Here is a 4,063-nt window from a genome sequence, read left to right as displayed (position 1 = left end):
ATCTATCTATCTATCTATCTATCTCTCCCTCTATCTATCTATCCCTCCCTCCCTCCCTCTATCTATCTATCTATCCATCTATCCATCTATCTATCTATCCATCTATCCATCTATCCATCTATCTATCTATCTATCTATTTATCTATCTATCCCTCCCTCTATCTATCTATCTATCTATCTATCCCTCTATCCATCTATCTATCTATCTATCTATTTATCTATCTATCCCTCCCTCTATCTATCTATCTATCTATCTATCCCTCTATCCCTCCCTCCCTCCATCTATCCAATTCCTATTCAACTAAAAATGTACACCTTATTTACTTACCCTTGTTTTCCTCCCTGCGACCCCAGACTCCTGCATGCCTTTGAACTTCTCCAGCCAGATGTCCCACAGTGACTTTAAAGCAAGGGGGGCCACACTGCCTCGAATGGGGTCTGGGGAGCCACAAGGTCGACGAAAGAGCAGTGAAACTCACAGGGATGGAGAGGACACATCCACCGTGGGACAGGACAAGCACAAGACTCCGCTGGGAAGGAAAGAGAGTAACAAATGCCGACAGCACTCAGGTACGGCCCTGGTTCTAACAGGCACTTTACTTTGCTCAAACGTTTTTAAATTAGTAATGAAGTCTTTCTTTTCTTGTCTCTTTAAGAATTCAGGGACATACTATTGTACAGTCGTCCCTCGTTCCCATTAGGGAAGACTGAGAATTCCGACTCATCCACTCTAATGTCATGTGGCGACTCACAGACCAAACAAGGAGGCCAGGTAGCATCAAAAGGACAGAACTAAAGGGTAAATGCAAATACTTGTTGTGGCTGTCTGTAAAATGCTATTATGACTATGTTATTTCTTAATCAATTTAGTTAAAGAAAGACAAATAAATGGAATCCTCATAGAAATGCATCAGTCGCAATTATTTGGCCATTTTATGATTATTGTTATGTGATTTTTGCCAATTTTTGATTTCCTTTAAACTGCCTCAATAAAAATAAAATGACTCTGCCAAACTACCCTCGATGTCTCTATTTTTGTATGAAGGTTATATTATTTAAGTCGTAACAATAACAACACTGCACAACTTTTAGGGGTTATTTAAGTCGTAACAATAACAACACTACACAACCTCTCTTTTTTTTTAACCTTGTCTTGAAATAAAATGTGTAATAATTTCAATATCAAGACCAGGGCTTTTAACTACAAAGACAGAAAGACCATTAATTCTAACTTTAAGTTTTTGAAACATAATTCTTATCTACCACATGCCCTGTCAAACTAAACAAACAGTTGTATGACAGGAAACAGCTGCGATAACTACAATAGCTACATGCAGAAAAAAAAAAAAAAATCTTGCTCGACTCACCTAAATGATCGTCTTGGAATAAGTCCTTACTGCTCTCGCCAACACGCGACCCATTCCAGTCACCAGCCGGTCCGTTGTTGAACATGTGGTCTAGGAAGAGTTGAGCAACATCTGTTGAAGGAAACAGGATAAAAAGGCTGAAATATGACTACCCACGACATTTTGTCTTAAACAGTGAAGCAAGCGATGGTGCGAAACTCTACTAAAATAACATTGTTCTTTTTTTTTTACAGGTCCTGAAAAGCTAAAAACCACTTAAACACACAAGGATCAACCGCCAAGTTTCTCCAGGCAAAATAAGTATACCATATGAGGGGGAAAAAACAAATACTGCTCACTACAAGCTTTGATTTTCTACTTCACATTTTTTAATTAAGTGTTGGAATACGAGACAAAGAGAGGTGCCCTCGAGAATAAATGTGTAGACGTCAGTTTTATGCACTGTTTATTGTTTGATTTCTGGGCGACCGGCTGCCTGAAGCACCAGTGGCTCGCTCATGTCAGATAAATGCACATTAAATGGCTGTTGTGAGTGTCTGCAGACGTGTCGTCCATGTGGACTTCTTTACCATAATATTCCCCCTTCACTAGTGTTGTTAATTTACTGTGGTTGATGTCTCATTATTGCCAGCCATCTTTTGTACCGTTGAACTTGTTGAACCGCCACAAAAGTGCTTCTAATTCAAATTTTATAGATCAATGTTAATGTTTTATAAGTGATGTACATTGTCTTTGTATTTTTTTTTTTTTTTGTCCTACGTTGGTTTTAAAAGCACAATCATGTAATTTAATTGTAAGTCGTTTTTACACGGGAAGAGACCGGTCTTTGGATTCTCGTTTGTCCTTTCATTGAGGTCAGATAAGGTGTTGATTGTGGTTGTTCGTACCGTTGTTCATTTAAGCTGCTTTCATACAAGTTGAGCTATCTGTTGTATGTACGGAGAGATTTGCATGCAAATTCACCAGTGGAAGGTTTAACTTCCGGGGTGATAAAAAAAAAATATAATTTCTCTTTAACGTATCTGTTTCATCTAAACTTGTGTTTTCTTGACTTCGGTCATAACTTCGGGAGCAGGGCTGGACCATGCACCATGTTTATTTACTTTTCTAGGAGTATTTTTTTTTTTAATCAGTGAAACTAAGTGAATGCAGTTTGAATTAATAATGTTGCCTTTGATTTGGTGAAAGAAGCTACAAAAAGGAGAAAATAATCTTACCTTTTCCATCTACCTTCATCAGTCCAAGCCAGGGGTCCTCTGTAGTGGACACATACGGTTGCCCTAAGAAGAAAGAAATTCATAATCAGGTACTTTGTTTAAATATTTATTTTATATAACTATTTATCTTTTAAATAGTTATATTTACATCTCATTTAAATATTGGTCCAGCCCTTCATACAACATTTAAAACAAATATAGCATTTTACCTACTGTTTAAATAAATCTTGCTGTTCCTAAATAAACCATGAATTGTCCCGGGTTTATGTTCTAACTATACTGAAGAAATATACTCATAACCGTTAGGGGTACAAAAATGCGAGGCTAGTTTGGGTCAAACGCTAAGGTCAAAGGAGTTAACAAGACACAAGTGAGTGGGGACAGGTGGATGCAGGCAGGGACGCTGCCAGGAATTCTGGGCCAGCAAAGTTATCGAGAACGTGTGTGGTAAGAGAAGTGATACATATTGAAACGGGTAAGGAAATCAACAAATAACTTTGTACTGTACTTTTGAAACGGGTAAGGAAATCAACAAATAAACAAATAAACAAATGTGCTATAAAATAACAACCATTTAGCAGCATTAAATGTCTTTCTATATACATATATATTCCAACAAGCTAGCAATGTTAGCTTTATAGCGAGGTCTCACTGAAGGGGCTCGACACCAGAGGAAGTGAGTAATGAGAAAGGCTAGCAAACAGTAAACAAGGTTAATGGACAAAACAGGTTGACAAGATCAAAAGACAGGGATCTGAGGAGAACTGGGTCAGAACCAGCTCTGAGGTGAGTGACTGAGAGCCAATAAACTGCAGCTGCAGGCTGCTCAGCTGCAGCTGCCTGACCAGGAGAAAGTAATGCAGTTGAATGCAAGGGAGGATCTGATAGGAGGGTTTGGGCGTAATTGACCATGACAATTCATTCATTCATTTTAGTCACAAGGGAAACTGAAGTGGTACACTCTGGGCCGGACATCAGTCCAATACAAGGACAAGGATACTGACATTCAACTATTCACACTCACGTTTACACCAAAGGAACATTTATAACGTTCAATTGACCTCATTTCCAATCTGTACGAGGGAAACTGAAGTACCAGCAGACACGTAATATAAACACGTTTGAAGCATGCAGAACAAAACAACTCATCTGGTGTATATACTAATATCTTCTAGCTGTGGGTCAATGGTGTGTTCCACCACTTTGCTACGTGGATCTGCAATTATCAAAACTTGTGAAAAGAAAAACCTTTCCACCAGTGTCAGCGTCCATGTCTCCACTGGTGCAGACAAGGTGACCTCTTGTCCTTATATAGCTGTCAACAGCACTAAATCTAAGATTCCCCATTTTTGCTCTTAAGATTTCATGCTTGACTGATGCTTCATTTGGTGAATAAACTAAAGCTGTTAACCTCAGGGTCAGTGCTTTTCCACAGCCAAGCTCCATAAAGGGCACTCGGACCACTCCCCCCACTCTAAC

General features: G+C 38.9%; 1 protein-coding gene across 8 annotated transcripts in view; it reads left to right on the top strand.

Annotated features, from left to right (window-relative positions):
* The window catches only part of LOC103394758 (roundabout homolog 1-like), a 76,906-nt gene extending 75,222 nt beyond the window's left edge, over positions 1 to 1,684 (top strand). For all 8 annotated transcript variants that reach the window (XM_025065557.1, XM_017041910.2, XM_017041909.2 and 5 more), the window contains 3 exons: positions 355 to 570; positions 657 to 799; positions 1,601 to 1,684. In XM_025065557.1, the coding sequence (XP_024921325.1) occupies positions 355 to 570; positions 657 to 796 (356 nt within the window). In that variant the 3' untranslated portion in view covers positions 797 to 799; positions 1,601 to 1,684. The remainder of the gene's footprint in view (positions 1 to 354; positions 571 to 656; positions 800 to 1,600) is intronic.
* Positions 1,685 to 4,063: the final 2,379 nt, after the last annotated feature.

Source organism: Cynoglossus semilaevis, chromosome 19, assembly GCF_000523025.1.
Source record: "Cynoglossus semilaevis isolate Cse_v1.0 chromosome 19, Cse_v1.0, whole genome shotgun sequence".
NCBI lineage: Eukaryota > Metazoa > Chordata > Actinopteri > Pleuronectiformes > Cynoglossidae > Cynoglossus > Cynoglossus semilaevis.
This window is presented reverse-complemented; position numbering and strand designations above follow the sequence as displayed.